The sequence below is a fragment of the Lepisosteus oculatus genome, chromosome 24, assembly GCF_040954835.1.
Source record: "Lepisosteus oculatus isolate fLepOcu1 chromosome 24, fLepOcu1.hap2, whole genome shotgun sequence".
NCBI classification, from domain to species: domain Eukaryota; kingdom Metazoa; phylum Chordata; class Actinopteri; order Semionotiformes; family Lepisosteidae; genus Lepisosteus; species Lepisosteus oculatus.
In genome coordinates, this window is record NC_090719.1 from 1,286,277 (window position 1) to 1,302,735 (window position 16,459).

At 54.3% G+C, this 16,459-nt stretch overlaps 1 protein-coding gene across 4 annotated transcripts in view; it reads right to left on the reverse strand.

Annotated features, from left to right (window-relative positions):
• The window catches only part of gapvd1 (GTPase activating protein and VPS9 domains 1), a 65,825-nt gene extending 52,120 nt beyond the window's left edge, over window positions 1–13,705 (reverse strand). For 2 of the 4 annotated variants that reach the window (XM_015366736.2, XM_015366732.2), the window contains exon 1: window positions 13,286–13,704. In XM_015366736.2, coding sequence (XP_015222222.1) covers window positions 13,286–13,321 — 36 coding nt within the window. In that variant the 5' untranslated portion in view covers window positions 13,322–13,704. Of the gene's footprint in view, window positions 1–13,285 lie in introns of all 4 variants that reach the window. The other 2 variants (XM_015366731.2, XM_015366737.2) reach the window with 2 other exon arrangements.
• Window positions 13,706–16,459: the final 2,754 nt, after the last annotated feature.

The following is a 16,459-nucleotide window of genomic DNA, read 5'->3' on the forward strand; positions in this document are numbered from 1 at the left end:
ACATCCTCATCCTATTGGAATTCACAGTAAGGCTTCCTACAGGAACTGCTGGAGATGTGAAAGGCAGTAAACTGGTCTATTTCTAGAAGAACCTACAACGATACGTTGAAATCCTACTCCAGAGGCAGGATGCTTCAGCCTGAGGCACCCTTTCCCTTCGGCACTCCTGGCTGGCAGGGCTGTGCTGGCAAACAGTCGCTGTGGATGCCACAACCCTGCTGGCCTTGGTAATACACAACACCGACCTACAACCCACTGTAGCAGAGAAGCGGCTGATGCAGGGGAGATTGATTTGCCTCAGGAGGGGAAAAAACAAGTACCAGGCTGGCTAAACATCCTCCATTTTTTTGTTTTCTGACAGGCCATTACATCCTATTATAAATAATACCGACGAGGCAAACATGAATATAACTCTTCTCCATAGTAAAATACGTATCTACAAACATCTATAATAAATAGGCTTCATGTTAAGATATGTATAACAATATATTTTATATACAGAACATCAAAGGTGCACTTGGTTATATAATGTCGTCCAGGAGGTGGGGGGTGCCCACCCAGTCCAGGGTTCTGGGCTCGGAGGCGGCCATGATCATACACATGAACTGCTTCCCAGTCCGCTTGTCGATGGGGTAAATGGTGGTGGGAGTGAACCTCTTGTTACTTTCCACAAACTCACAGAGCTGCTGGTAGATTTTGGGGTACTCGTGGCGGAGGAAGACCCCCCGGGTCCTCAGCTCGCGCTGAATGTTGATGAAGCAGATCTCCCTGGCCTTCCTGCCCTCCTCCCCTTCTTTGTCGATGTCCGCCGTGCCCGGGGGAGGGGTGAGGATCAGGGTCTCCATGTCGCTCTCCTTCCTCAGGATCTTCTTCTCGGGGCTGGAGGAGGCCAGGGCCACCTTGGCGTACTTCCTGACCGTGGGGGCTGGGACCCTCGGGGAGGGCCTGTTTGGCACGTGTTCGCCGACGGCTATGGATACATTCAGGAGGAAACATTCGCTGGGGTCGTACTCCTGGCCGGCCTCCTGCAGCTCCTTGCCGTACTCCCCCAGGTTGTCCCTGAAGCCCTCCAGCTCCCTGAGGGACAGGTAGGTGGGCGACATGAGGAGGCTCTCCAGGCCGTACTGCAGGAAGTTATCGGCGGACCCCGGGTTGGGGAGCCCCAGGAAGAGGACGCCCCTCCCGCGGGACAGGAAGCCCACTTTGGCGATGCGGGAGAAGGCCAGGTGGACGTCGCCGCTCTCGCGGCAGAACCTGAGGATGTGCCGGCAGACGCTGCCCACCCGGCCGTACAGGCAGTTCTCCTTGTGCACGTCCCAGTCCTCACGCCGACAGTTGCGGGAGCAGTAGTAGGTGTAGCAGCTGTGGCAGGACTTGAAGTAGAGGCAGGCGTTGAACAGGGTCTCCGTCCGCCCGCACTTGCTGTTGGAGCACATCATGGTGTCGTCCTCGTCCGTGCTCTGGTCCGGCGAGCACTCCTCGGCGCCCCGCGGGAGCCCGCCGAAGCCGCCCCCGCCCTCCTCCTTGTGGGCGGCGGGGCCGACTTTCAGGGCCGCGGGCTGCTTCTTCAGCGGGGCCGGGTCATCCGGCTCCAGGGGCTCTCTCCTGGCCGACGGGCCCGACTCGTCCTCGTTGATCAGCTTCTTGAGCTGGTCCAGCAGGTCCTCGCTGGGCCTGCGGCTGGCCGGGGGCTTGTAGTCGATCACAAGGTCGGCCAAAAGCTCGTCCAGCTGCTCCAGGCTCTGCTGGAGGGAGGAGCTGTTGTGGGTCTTCTCTTTGGTTCCGTCCTCGTTGTGCGGACGCGGGTCCTGGTAAGGTCCGCTCGGGGCCGGAGCGGTGCTGGAGTCCAGCACATCCCAGCTGGCCGAGCGCCCCTCCTTCTTGCCGAAGCCGGCGGGGCGGATGTCGTTGTCGGTGATGGTGATCTCGGGCGTCACGAACCACAGCCGCCCCAGGGCGTTCCTCCCGCCGTCCGAGCGCACCTTCTCCATCAGCGAGTTCTCGGACAGGGACAGGGCCGCGTAGCGCCGCGGCGAGCTGGACAGGTTGACGATCACCGGCTGCCTCCTCTCGTCCGGGGACGAGGCCCGCTTGCCCCGGCAGAGCAGGTTCTCGTAGCTCCTCCCGCGCTGCACCGGGGGCTCCCTCTCCGCGCCCGGGTTCAGGATGTTGTCCCAAGACTTGGAGTAGGGCCTGGAGTCCGTCCCCAGCCTGCCCTGCTCCAGGCCGTGGGAGCCGTACCACGGCGAGAGCACGGGTTCGACCCTGGTCCTCTGCGGGGGATACTGGGCGGCGTGAGAGGAAGGATGGTGGGTGGCATAGCCAAGTCCATCGGAGCCGTACCACTCGCCCACCTGAGGCTGAGACACCCTTGGGCGGCGGCGGCCCTCCGTGTGATAGGCCCGGGAAGGAATATGGTGCTCCGCGGGGGCAGCGTAGTGCTCATTGGTGTAGAACACCTTGGATGGGACCGTCTGGAACTGGCAGGTTCTAGGGTCCTCCCCATAGTACGTCCTAGAAGGGGCAGTCTGGACAATGTAGGGCTGGGGGTCATTGGTAGAGTAAGGTTTGGGATACACTGGGTACTGGCGAGGCTCTTCGGTATAATATGGCCGGGCTGGGAAAGTGTGAACCAGGCGAGTCCTGGGATCTGGCGCGTACTGCACTTTGGGAGCAAGGTTTTGGCTGGGATAGCTGTAGTGTTCCTCCTGGTAGAAAGTCCTGGCAGGGGGAGCCGGAGCCGGAGCCGGAGCCGGAGCAGGAACCGGAGCCGGAGCAGCATACCCGCCGAGGTCCTCGGTGTAGAAGTATTTGGTCGGCACATTGGGGATGGAAAAAGCCCTCCGCTCTCTGCCAAGGTACTCCCTGGGAGACGGCACGGTCTGCACAGGCAGGTCCGCCGGGGCGTAGTCATTTGGCATGCAGCTGTGATACGGGTACGCCTGCCTGTACTCCCCACTGTAGGAGTCACTGGGGGTCGGCGTCCTGGAGGAGGAGGCCTGGCGTGGCACAATCAGGGCCCTGCCCCCCCCGCTGGGGTATCTCTGCCAGGCCACCTCAGCCCTGGGCACCGGGGGCTTCCCCCCCTTCACCGCCTGCTGCAGCACGGCCTCGTCCGGCTTGATATCCACGCGGCACCTGACATGAGGGCTGGCGGCCTGCTTGTCCGATCTGCTCTCCTCCAGGCAGTCGGAGACGAACAGAGGGGAGTAGCGGCTGTCTCCCCTCTGCGGCTGCAGTTTTATGGGGTGGACCTCGTTCATCAAGGCCCTGTTCGAGGGATGGTAGGGCCCGTAGGAAGGCTCCCGTCGCGGGGAGCCCTCCGGCCTCCTCTGGGGCTCCCGGGGGGCCCTCTGCACCTCCCTGCCCCTCCGCACGGGCGGAGGAGACACCTCGATGGGCACCGGCGTGAAAGTGGTCTTCGCCCTGGGGGCGCTCTTCGACCGGGCCCTCCTCTTCATGTCCGCCCTGGCCGCCTCGCTCGTGGCCTCACACGCATGGGGCTGCTGCTGCTGCTGCGCAGGAGGGTGAGGATGAGGAGGAGGAGGAGGCAGCCTGGAGTTGAACAGGTCCGGCGAGGAGAACCGGAGGTGACCCTGCTGAGCCAGAGCGCTCCAAGCGGCATCGGGATTGGGGACCCCCCTGTCGGCCCTCCGGTACCTCTGCTCCATCGAGGGCGCGCAAGCCTTCGGATCGTCCAGGGACTCGAGGAAGTCGAAGCTGCGGCAGTGCCTCTTGTTGAACTTGTCCTGATCGAGCTCCAGCGTGCCGAGGATCTGGGAATCACATGGTGAGGATGAATGGAGAGACCTGGAGGACGTGGAGCTGGGGTTCACTTTAATGTCTCGATACACAGTCGATACCAGTATGTCAGGCGGGTCTGTTCGTGTCATCTTAAAAAGGGACTCTACAAGTTCCTCCCTTCAGACTGCTTCGAGGTGGATATTTCCTGCAACACAAAGCCAACAAAAATCATGTTTTCACCTCCAGGAAATTCCTGTGCAATAGTTCCGATGCTCGCAAACAATCGTGTCACCCGGTTCCTCTCAAAACACTTCTGGCGTTTGCCACTTGGAAGAGTCAGACCCCACCGCTGATACATCCAGGACCCAGAATACTGTGCTCAGGCAACTGCACACGTCTGCACATCTTAAAGGCTAAAAATGAAATTAAATGTAAATATCGAATCAAAAGAATAAAGGAGAGATTCGTATCACATGGCATAGCTGTTTTCTACCCTTCTGTCACTCAAGTCTGCATTAAAAACCCACATTTCTTCATTGGCCTCCGCACAGAACTGAGTTTGAATGCTCAGGGTGGGTGAAGGGCTCTGGACTGGGCCCTCCCAAATGGGAATCTGCACAAGCCGGAGTCGATCCGTCTTACAGCCGTTTATGGAGTTTTAAACAACAGCTCGGGAGGAGGTCAGACCCCGGTCTCGCCCACTTGTGCCACCTCCATCCAGACATCGGGCCTCCTGCTGACTCCCTCCCCCACCCACCTCCTCCCTCACAGCGGCGCCCTGACTCATCCTCCATTAATCAGGGGGGCGGGGGGTTCTCAAGCAGGTGAGTCACCCCGATTCTGCTAGCTGTTCGTAGCACGCCTCTTCTCCACCTTCATTAGGGTTTGACCGAGCTACTGAAATGTGCTGTTATCGTGTATTTACTGGAACTGTTGTCGTCATTTTATGTTTTTTTTTTTAAAGATTTTAATTTGAATGGTTTTTAAAATGCGGGGCTTTGCGAAAGAAGTTTTCCTTAAAGCATACGAGATATATAAATCCAATTCGATTCTCTCTCAGGTGCTAACATTCAGGGCTCCACAGGTCTGAACTGTGGAGTCACTTTTACATTGCACACATACATGATAAGTTATGGGTTTGTGTCACTATAGATAAATGTAGCAGTATTTAACCTTTCCAATCTTTACAAGCTCAACTGGATGGATTTATTGACGATATGAAATGCCAAATGGGGAAAAAATTGAAAATACTGAAACAGTTCTAAATAACTTAAATTCAATTTCAGGATACATTTCCAAAAACAGGGTAAGCACAATCACAACTTTTAACACTAAAGAGTAAGAGTATAAAATGTCCTATTTTTTTACTCTTTTGAGTTAAGCCCGCATCAGAGATCAGCCTTATGAACTGAACCTTATCGACAAGCTCATCACACTTGAAGCTTGAAGCTGGACTAGTGTGTGCTGAGTAATTTAAGGCTCACTTTCACCTTGACTGTCGGTTTGGTGTTGCCTGCAAAAAAACAATTTAGTGTCTTTGAAGCCTAAGCCATCTGCCCCTGTGTTTGAAGAGAAGATCTGGAAACAAGTGTATTCCAGGGGACCGGCCATTAAAATGTATTTTTCACAAAGTCATGGCTGGGTTTTTGCTCGGACCTGTGTGTGACAGTGTAGCTCTCAGGGATGGGTCTTCTCCTGAGCATCACGTCTGCTGTAGTGTTTTAGTGTTCCTCTGGGCTCTCACGGCAGTTGGCATCTCATGCTCTGAATATGTATTCAACTGAAACTCAGCCCATCGTGGGTGAAATTCAGAGAGCATGTCTAACAGGAGAGCTGATGAAATGTTGTAGTTTTTCTTGAAATGTGGGACACAGTACCTAGACGAGCCCAGTATTCAGGCAAGAGAAATGTCACACTGGGGGAATCTACTGCCACTTTCTCAACTTGAAGTGCAACTTGTCAGTGAACGCTGTTTTCTTTTTTGGTTTTTATGCTACTTCCCCAGTTGCTGACAGAAGCTGGGGGGGTAACACTCAGATTTTGATTAGTCACTGCAAAGGCACATGGGGAGAATGAGGAGATTGTCATTGCAAACAGCTGCTGGGATATGTTTAGGCTGGATTGTGTCCTTGTGTCCTTGTTGAAACTTTGCGAATAAAAAGAAAGACCAGGGACAGTACAGGACTCGTGGCTATTAGCCACACTGCCATACAATTACTCGGTCTGAGGTTTAATTCCCAGTGACGTGGGATCCTTCTGTGTGGAGTATGCATGCATGTCTTCATGCATTTTCTCCCGGAGCTCCGGCTTCCTCCAACCTTCCAAAGACAGGCTGGTTATGAGAAGTCAGGACTCTAAGTGCTGGGAGTGGTTTCGCAGGTCTGGTAGTCCTGTCCAGGGTGGGGGTCCCTCCTGGTACCCTAAGACTAGAGTACAGGCTGTGGGTTCATCAGCAGGAATAGAACACAAGAACTGTAAATAAGAGCATCATTCGTACCCATTCACCCGACCGGCCCATCTGCTAATTAACAGTTAATTAATGCCAGGATCTCATCCAGCCTTGTTCCATACTCCCACACTGCTTTGGGTACAGACGCGCCTCCTGTTTTTGGATTTCACAGTGTCCACTCGTGTCCTCGGGTTCATGTGTCACTGCTGCTCAAAAGCAGTTTTCGATAACGGACGGAGGTAAAATGCAGAATATTGCAATCGTTTGATCACAAGAAGCAGCGATCAATAAAGGCAAACAGTTGAAGGTATCCATCACACCCTGGTTAACCGCAGTGTCTGGGCAACGCAGATGGCAGAGATACATAACTGGTCTTCTTTCTGAACACCCTGCAGCGGCCTGGTTTATCTGTCGCTCCCTCCCAGCAGCCTCTCACTGCTACGCCCACGCGCTGTCTCACACAAGATCACAAGTAACTACGGAGGAAGAGCACCAAATTACAGAGCTCCTGCAACATTCTGTCAAGTCCAAGAAACAGTCTGGAAGCAGGATTTCAAGAGAACCGAGGGCAAACTTCCTGAGAAGAATGCTAATAGGATGTAGAGAACTGGTCCTAATCAGGGTTGACTATTTTTACAAGTAGAATTAAAGGACTGCGTTTACTGATATAGCGCGAGAGAGATGCGACGTGGGCCGTCCCGGGCGCGAGACGCACACGCGCAGGCGACCGGAAGTGTGCGAGATTGGGATCTCCCCTCCCTCCCGAATTTCTCCTCTCTGAAGCCTCTGGGAGCCTGTCCAGGGCAGCCGGTGTCGCTTCTCCTGCTCGTCCCGAGGAGACTGTAAATATCAGGCCTCGCTGGCAGCCACACACAGCACGCTACGCGCCTCAGACCGCCAGCCGCCAGCTCCCTGCCTCCCCGGGGCGCCTCGTCTCGCCAGGGGACATTCAGTCACTCCGCTGGCCGGGATGCTCACTCGAGACATCTGCAGCGCGAGAGGAGCCTCATCAGCTGTTTCTTGACAGAACCGCCCGGCTTCCGCAGCAGGGCTGGGACCTGCCGCATCAGCCTGTTCCCCACCCCCACCACCCTTCGTGGAAAGAAGCGCCGCCTCTTCTCATTTTGAAGTCATAACTGTATGCACCCCCTTTCTCTTTTCCTTGGCTGTGAGGAGCCCTGAAGAAAGCCGTTGAAAACACACGCCACTGACTGGCTGGCTCCCCGTTCCTGTGCGCAGGAGTGGGCTCAAACAGGAGCAGGGGTGGACGTGAGAATGACAAAACACTCCTCACCCGGTGCTCGGTCTAGCATCTCAATATCAAGCCTCTCCAGCTGGGCGCTAATGAGAAAACAGACTCCTGAGGCTCACAGGTGACCTGTGCAAACATTCCTCATTCTTCTACTACAGACTCCCCTTCACTGCTTCAAGGGTATTATATTTCATGTTTTACTACAGATTTTCAGAGCGCGTTCCTGTCTTTCCTTGTTTTAGAAATTGTAACAGTGTTGGAACAGAGGCCTACAAAGTCTGGCCCAGACATTTGCTACGTGTCTCGACTGGACCTGAATCTTTCAGCGGTTTCTAAGGTGACCCCTGCCATCCTGGAGGCTGGTCCACGACGTCACGGAGCTGAGATCGCCAAACTACCGTCTCCACCAGAACCTCAGCAGCCCCGTTTCTCCCGAGAAGCAGGACACATCTTCTGGGGAGCAGACAAAAAACGCTGATTCAGTGTCCCTGGAAGGGGTTTTTCTCAGAATCATTTAAAAAAATGGCAGTAAAACAGAGCGACTGAAAAAAGACGCCTAGAAAAGTTCACCTCCGTTCATGTTTGATGACCAACAGGTGCTTCAGAAAAACACGCCACCAGTTTTTGCAAAGGTCGTTTTCAGATCCAGCTTTGGTGTTGCAGTTCGTGCCAGAGAACATGAAAGAAAGATTCACAGAAGAAAAGGCTCTGTCTAACTCTCCGACACTTGTGTGTTGCACGAATAATAAGGGTCCTTCACTGCCTCAATGAGACTGTTCTATAGAGCACTGGAGCAAAGCAGGAACCGAAACTGAAAAACAGAGAGAAACATCTCGATTCCTCATGAGCAGTTTAGGTGCACGGTCAGTGTAGTTTGTTGGTTATCTTTTATTTTTTTCTGGAAGAGTTTCAGGGCTGCTTTACCTGTGGTTCAGTTAAAACAGTACTCTTGAAGCACTTCGCAATTCAGAAATACAGATTATCCTCCACTTTAGTTTTAATAATTGTTTCCTCCTTTGCAGCCATCTATCGTGTATATGCAAAATAGGCTTTGTTAGTGAAGGACTACTTGTTCGTTTTTGTCAGTCTTGCACGTAACGCCTGGAGGGCCAGTCTCTGGAGGGCCAGTAAAGCACACTTACTGGACTGACTCTTTTGCCTCACTGCACTCCAGGAACACCTCCTCTGGGAGAACCCTGATTCCCCAGAATTCCCCCCTGGGACACCGGAGATGTCTATAGACATGAGGCCACTCACAGACGACTGCACCGCCTCACAGCACAGCCGACCAACACATCTGTCTCCGCCATCCCCCCCAGAGAGTGACAGGATGTCAAAAATGAAACAGGAACGCTAAACGAAGGGCAGGAGCCTTTCGGCGTCCGCCCAGATCGTGTGAGCGAGGAGCACGTGCCACACGGTCCTGCTGCTTCTGCCGAGAGCAGCTGTCAACGACTTACAGGGGAGGGGCGACACATACAGGAAGCACGGATACCTCAGACACCCTCAGCTCCTTTCCCCCTGCCATACGAACTCTGAAGTCACGCTGAACTCTGAACCCCACTGTAGAATTTCTGCTGCTGCTACACGGATTGTTTACATGTGTATGTGACGAAGCTTGTCTGTCTTCTGTCCTATTTAACTTTGTACTGTATATGTTGTATGTAGAGCTCATCTATTCTTGCTGAATAGCAAATTCCACCAACTATTGTGGTGTGGCAATAAAGAATGATCTGATCTAATCTAATAAACTCCAGTCCTTTGCACAGGACCAGAAAAATACACATTTGAATGTATATAGAAATGCCGGTACAGCAGGGTGGCACGGTGAGCACTGCTGGGGCCCTGGGCTGTGTGCAGTCTGTACGTCCTCCCTGTGTTCACGTGTGTCTCCCCCGGATGCTCCAGCTCCCTCTCACAGTCCAAAGACAAGGTAGGTTAAGTGGCTTCTGGGAAAATTGGTCCCGGTGTGTGTGCGTGCGTGCGTGTGTGCCCTGGGGGTACCCTGCCCTGCGCCCAGTACTCCCCTGAGATCATGTAATGGATGAAGTGGTTAGAAAGATGGATGAGGAAACGGCAGAGCAGGCCCGATCTCTGCCATCTGCAGACCCACACCTTCTCCTCTTCCAAGCTGCCATCGGAGCTGAGCCCTGGATTTATCAAATATTACCACGAGACGTCAGCAGGGAAAGGGGCAGCAAAGCCTTTAAGAACCTATGATCTTTAGCTTGGCGCTCGGACGATACAAGAGATCGTGAGAGCATATGGCATACCAAATCACAGCAGCGTCTGAAACATGACCACGCTGCTGTACCAGCACACTGCCACTCTGGAAACCAGCAAGCTCTGTGCCCAGTGCTGACCTGTCCTCCTGGCTCCGGGCTGGACTGGGAACGTCATGGCACGAAACACACGTACTGGACACACGTTGCTTTTCGTAAGTAAGGAGTAAGTCAATAAAGACAGCGCAGATGTCTCTGCCACCTAACTTGACGTCAAGCCTGCCGCTTTCTGAACACGACCTCAGGAGGCGAGTCCAGGTCAGTCATTTCATCATTTTTATTCTCAGTCACTGAGGGAAAGGAGCTTATTAGCAAGTGCTTCCCAGTCCAAATCCCAGCTCTGCTTCCCAGAGACATGCTTGGGAACCTCCTTGCAGCCTATCCTTTGGTTCAGATCATACAAACAGCAGTCCAGAGGCAGTTCTGATGGACAGCTCCATCTCTGACAAATGCCTGGAAACCCCAGCACCACATTAAAAACAAAACTTGCAAAGAAACGTCAGGATGTGCATTAAATTCTCCGTTAGCTCCTGCAAATTCTGCCACCTGGAAGAAACACCACTGAGGTCCAGTTCAAACTGACTCTGGAGCAGCTGGTGCAGTATAACCCCCCCTGCCCCCCAGCCTCTGTAAGATACTCTGCAAAAACGCTGCTGCTTAATGCATTATCGTTATTATGCTCAAGACAACATGCAGGAATATTGGCACCGTTTGACCTTAAACCAGCCCAACTGTGTGCACAAGGAAATTTAAATTCCTCCATCCCAGCAAGACAATACAAACATGAAGAAATGCACAGCAGTATTTGCAAGCTGATCCAATTCCAAATAAAACACAGGCCATGAAGCAAGGAGCACAGTGACTCCGAACTATTCCCTGATGGTGCAATCACTGTGAACACCACTCGGCTCCCAGCCATAATCCGGGAGCCTAACTGTGTCCCCACGACCCACAAAGTTTGGAGAGCAAGAAATCCAGATGGGTTCTGCAGCTGCCTGGAAGGGTGCTGAACGGGTCACCTGAAGGTCTGCTCTGCTGTTGGCCCAAGAGCAAGGGCCTCAGGTTCAACCAGCAATGGCAAAAGGTCAGGAGTATCAGGCCAGCGCATCGGCGCCACACCCTTTCCAAGCCAGGATCCACTCCCAGAGTGTCGCTCATTCCCAGAGAGTGTGCCAGGAGTGCAGGGCACAAGGATGAAGCTCACGCCGGGCAGGATGCCAGCCCACCTCGGGACTCACAGAGCAGTGTGTCTAGAAACCGGTTGCCACAACCAGGCACTATGACAGAGTGTCAGTCAGCAGAACTCACAGCCTGGGAGGAGTCCCAGGGTTCTGCGATTTCATCGAGAGGAAGCTGAAGGAAATGACAGAGATTCCAAGCTGGTAAAAACGGACGACGTCAAGAAGCTTATCGCTGCCCTATAGCTCTTCTCTGTAAAGCACAGACGACCTCTGTCGCTTCTCTTACACAGCAGAGAGAAGGGCTTCCTGCACACTCAGAGCACCTGCCCACTGCGCCTGTTGGGTCAGCCATTATCTCTCAGTGCTTAAGCTGTACTGCCATTGACACTCTATTGACTATCATATAAATTCCCATTACTGGGATCAATAGCCTGCAGATCTCTGCCTCTTCCCCAGGGGCCTGTACATACAGAAATAACTTTCCAAACCAACTGGCTTTTTTTGGCTGGGAAATGCGGGGCACAGATTTATAAACTGGAGCATGAGACTGCAGCACATGGTACATGCAGCCTGTATGTGTGTGTGTGTGCATGTGCATGCAACATGTTTACAGGTGTCGCTGATGATGCACAGAAGTGGCCTCCAGCCTGTGATGACAGCTCGTTACCTGGAATAACAGAGCTGCTGCTTGAGGTCGCCTGTGGTGTCATTGCATCAGGCATGACAGGATCAGCAGTGCTCATTACAGGACGGCTCTTTAAAGGACACCTTAGCCCTGGCAGCTCCAGAGTAAATATAACGGATGGGTAAACAATAGAGAACTGATATTCCAAAGCTGGCTTTTATCTGGGTTATTGCGTCAAAGTGCAATAAGGCTTTTTAGCGATGACACACTTATCGCGATGAACATCACCTGCTTTTACAAAACCCAGGATGTCTGAGACAGATATAAATGGTGGGGCGCACCAGTTAGACCTCTGCGAGACTCCCCAGGGGTTCGGAAGGGAAGGCTTGTGCAAATGAGTTCTCTCACTCCTCGCGCTGTGGGGACCCGCGGAAAGCGACACCGGGGGGGGGGGGGAGGGCTGGCCTTCGTGGACAGGGAGGACTGGAGCTCCCAGCTGTGAACATCGCGTTTCTTGCGCTCCTCCGAACCCCCCGAGGTGTTTTTTTTCTTGACTGATCAACATTCTGTACCGCACAGGCACCGGAAATACTGTGCGCACACTTCACGGGGGCCAGTATTGTGTCTTCAGTCGACTCCAGGCCACTCTGCCCAGCCTCTGATTCCGAAAAGCACTTGTTACATAAACACACACACACAGAGCCCACATGCCTTGTCTCCTGGAGACCGTACACACTAACCGCGCACCTTCAACCCCCTCGGCGAGCGCGCTGTGTGCTGCCGGATCACAGCAGCAGCGGGCGACACTCACGCCTCATCACCCGTGCGAGGCAGCGCGCCCCACACTTAAAAGGGCATCCCGTGAACCGGACCATGACATCACTGGGAAGAGGATCCCCCGTTGATAATGTGTGGACTGGCTTTTTTTAGATCACGTGTCAGAAGGCGAAAATACTACAATTACGAGGAGAACATGTCGCGCGTTCTGCGCCCCTCACCTTCCCCGGGGGCGCCTGTCACAAGCCCCCACGGAGCTCACTCCGCCGTCGGCTCTTCACAAGACCCACTGACGCCTCCTGGCGTGTTAACGGGCTGCATGAATCAGGCAAGAGTCCCCAGGCACATGAGAAGAAGTAGTTAAATCACTGAACTTGGGGGCAAAACAAGGCCAAAACGGCACGAAGATGCGGTGCAGACTCCCGCTGTGCACCCGGCTCGACGGGCTGGGATGCTGCGGTCCGCTCTCGCCTCGCCTAACCCACAGCCGCCGCAAAAAAAAAGAGCAGCAGCAAAACCCGAGTGGAACGAAAAGGCTGAACATACAGTGCAGCACGGAGTCCCCACCACCGGCGCCCAGCCGCGATGCGTTTTGTTTGTATCTTTCATGTCCCCCAAGTTCGTACGCGCTCTGGTCCCCCGTGCGCCGTGACGCGCGGCGCAGCTCTCCAGGCGGGGATGTCTCGCGTGTCCGGCCCCGCAGGCTGCTGTCACATAAAACACGCGTGTTCGTGCTCGGCCCCCCCCCGCCCCGGCTGGCCGTGACGGGCGTCCATCAGGACATGCGACCACCGAGCGCCGCCGTCCTTCATCACGGCTGCTAAATCCCGAGGAGCCGCGCATGCGACCGGGGCAGTTTCCACGGACCACCAGCGCCCGTCGTCATAAAACACTGCTCAGCACAGCCCGGTTTAAACACCATGTCGCCACGGGCCAGCAGGGTAACCCGCGGTCACGACGGCAGAGAGGGCTTACCGTTGTAGTCCATGCTCCTGCCTCACGGGTCCCCATTTTTTCGCTTATTTCGATCGCGGACGCCGAAACGATTACACCCTGCGGCCGTCCGTGCGGGCTGTCATGTTCACCACCGGCGGAGCAGCCCAGCCTGCGACTCGGTCCCTCGCGTCGCTGCCAGCGCCGGGCGACCCCCGCGCGTCTGCGTCAAACACGGGCTGGCCATCCCCGCCGGCTCCTCGCACGGGCTTCCCAACGCGACTCCGCTCCGGCGCCTCTGCCAGCGCTGGAGTCGGGGGGGGGGGTGTGACGGACCGCCTGCGCTGGCGTCTGTGTGTAGCAACCCGATGCTACCGACGCGCGATTCTGCGCCGTCTCTCCTCCGCCGAGCCCGGAGGACTGGACAGGCAGCGCCAGCCGCCCAGCTGCCGGCTCACGCCTGCCCCCAGCGGCCGGCCCGGGCAGCAGGGAGCGCTCACGGAGCTCACGGCCCGGGCGGGGAGGAAAGAGCGAAGCTGCTGCTCATGTGACGCGCAGGACACATCGATGTCGCGGAGAAGTGGCGCTGGGCGGCAGGTTGAACACGACCGACAGGTCTGGACTCGCACAGCGGGCGGGGTCACCGCTGCCGGTAACGGATGAGCCGCAGGATGCGCGGTCCTGTCCGAACTCCAGCAGAGCCTTTCCAGAAGCTGGACCTCGTTCAGCTCCTGTGTGCCCACCGTCCTGCATACTCACCCCTTTACCCCTCTGTCTGTCCCTGGAATCACCCGCAGGGCTCCTCTGCGCCGGAAGCCGTGGTCCCGGCTGCCGGAGCCGCAGACAGAGCCCTCCCTTGTGCGCAGAGCCGGTTCCCCGAGTGGCCTGCCCGCTCCTGCACCCTACAGCCGTCAAAGTATTCCGTTCCCGCGGAGATTGGGCGACGGCCATCCCTGCCATTTCCTTAATTAAGGAATTAATGAGAAAATGAATTACTTTGATGGCCCGTTTTAGACTCCTTGGCTTCCTGCACTATGAAACAGAAATAGAAACAGAAAATGAAGACAGCGTTCCTCTTTGCAGGTCGGTCAGCCTCCAGGGGCTCCACCAGCTGTAGAATCCCTCCGCATCCCTTACAGTGGACCTTCGGGACACCTCCAGGGGTGTCCTTGGAGACATGGGGCCCGCCCAGACGACAGCACAAGTTGTGGCTCCTACAGGTGACCCCCCCCAGGCCCTGTTATCACTTCAGAAAATCTGAACTTCCGGTGAGGATCCAGAGACAGGAACGCCAGGCTCTCCTAGTTGTGTCAGCTGTGGAAAGGTCTGGTTTGGTGCTGCTCCACAGACCTTCAGGGATACTCAGTGGGCCGGGCCATTCCCGGAATTCTGGACAGGACCGGTCACTCGCTTGGAACGGGCAGTGTGCAGAAGACCAAGGGCACGAAGGCAGAACCTTACATGCTTCATTTTGAGTCTTTTTGAATTCAGGAGGTCATGATTTCAGGGAAACGCTGTCATTCAGGAGAAGGGTTATCTCCCGAAGAGCTGACTTTTCACAGAAACCTACAGGTTATCTGTCAGGTCTACAGACACCTCTACACTCCCAGATGGGCAGCCAGCTCTGTGAGGCACGAGGAAATGTTCCTGCTGTGTACGATTCTGAGATCACTCGTGCTCTTTGCTTTCCAGCTGCTTGTGCTCCACATGACCTGGCCACCAATGGACCAATGGACTCAGTTATCGATCAGGCTAACCAGATCAGTACATTTAACACATCTCTATTCATTAGCTACCTAAAGCTGCTTAAAGGCCCGGAGGACTATGGCTCTCTCGAGCCAAGGCTGGTGACCCCTGCCTGCATGTGAGATTATGATCCTATTACTTCAGAAAGAATACATCATTATTTTTATTGGCTATTTAGCAGACAAGGTGTCTTTGCACTCCTCCTGTTAGGATGGAAGCTGGTCTTCTGTGGATGTATGCTGCCCGTGCAAAATCAAGGAGTTATTGATCTGGAAGTGCCCGGGCAAGCCGGCACAATCTTACAGATGGCAGGCCAGTCGGTGCCAGGGTACCCCACAGACTGGGACAAGGCTGCCAGTCTCCACTTCGCCTTTCCAGGCTGAGCCCGAAATAGGTTCAGTCAAGCTGGGAGGCTTGCGGAGACTGAGATCACAGCCCACAGGAAAAAGGCACGTTTATCAGAGAGAGAAGGCAATGGTGCCACAGTCCCATTGTATTTCCACTGAGGGGTATAGGATTTTGCTGCTTCCTAATAACAGCTGTGCATTCACCATGTGCAGAACATGCATGAAGGCAGCATGACTCAGCATGTACACACAGTCCAATTAATCATGACTCAGTAGATGTATGAAAGGAAGCTAAAACACGACTACGCAAATCATCCCATTAGGAAAAGAAAATGGTGATTCAGTTGAGAAATTGCAGAGACTTTGAATGAAGTTTATCAAATATTTAGGTTCTGTCTGTTCTCTGCAGAATTATCTGTGTCGCCTGTAAAGTGCCTTCTTAAAAAGCAGAATCTTCTGGGTCTTCAACAGAATCTGTCTTGTCCCGGTATCGTCTTCAGCTCAGCACAAGTGGTTTGGTGTTTGAAACTGCCCCACGTGTCCTTGTTGTCTGCTTTTGCCCTGACAGCCATTAAGACAACAGTCTCCACAGTGATCGGAGGTCGAGTCTGTCAGTCCCTGTCCCCCCTGTGTCTCGGATGGGGTGGACATCCCTCACCAGCACAGTGCAGGGTCACCTTAGCCAGAGCCGGGGCTGTGCTGCTGAGCCTCTGCACACATTGCACACACCCCGCTGGGCGTGCAACTGCAGACCCACCTCTCAATGCTCCTTTGCAGAGAGACTTCCTTACAGCAGGGAAGGGTGAGAAGCTGGTGATCAGCATCTGGGAATTCACAGCAAAAGCAAATGAGGGGTATCTAAGAGATCTGCACTGTGCATTAACCTCAATAGCAGCAGCACACTCTTGGGGTCATAAATAAAAGGGTTTCTTGTTTTTTGTTAGCAGTCCGTGTCAGAGCTCTCTCTCATTCTCTGAGTATGCACTGTATGCATATATAACCTTCTGTCTGCGTATGAACAGTCTCTTCTCTGTCAGGAGCCATTGAAATTGAAATGAATGGCACAGCTGAGCTTCCTCTCTGTTCTTGGAAAACACACAAGGATTAGAACCTGTCAGCTGCT